General features: G+C 48.9%; 1 protein-coding gene across 1 annotated transcript in view; it reads left to right on the plus strand.

Moving 5' to 3' along the window:
- LOC119587717 (dystrophin-like) overlaps nucleotides 1-307 on the plus strand; it is a gene marked incomplete at its 5' end in the record, with an annotated part of 6,299 nt that overhangs the window by 1,941 nt on the left and 4,051 nt on the right. The window contains 1 exon segment of the mRNA XM_037936400.1: nucleotides 103-214. Coding sequence (XP_037792328.1) covers nucleotides 103-214 — 112 coding nt within the window.

Raw genomic sequence — 307 nt, forward strand, 5'->3', positions numbered from 1 at the left:
GTCATTTTTCTGTTTTGTTTCTATGAGAATAAATCTACACGGTGTACATGTCTGCATTTACATCTTATTTGAAAATAGATCACGGGATTGCAATTTCCGCAGGTCGAGGGTGAGGTTGGGGTCACGGAGGAGGTGCTATTGGCCTGGCTGCTGCAGGAACCCCAGACGCTCGTGTGGTGGACGACTCTCTACAGACTGACTGCTGCAGAGCTCGGTAGGATTCCCTCGGTCTCATCTCGGCTGCTCTTGTACGCCCCATGCTTCAGTGGTGTGAATTAGAAGTGCATGGATACAGTTGCTATTATTG

The sequence above is a fragment of the Penaeus monodon genome, chromosome 23, assembly GCF_015228065.2.
Source record: "Penaeus monodon isolate SGIC_2016 chromosome 23, NSTDA_Pmon_1, whole genome shotgun sequence".
Lineage (NCBI taxonomy): Eukaryota > Metazoa > Arthropoda > Malacostraca > Decapoda > Penaeidae > Penaeus > Penaeus monodon.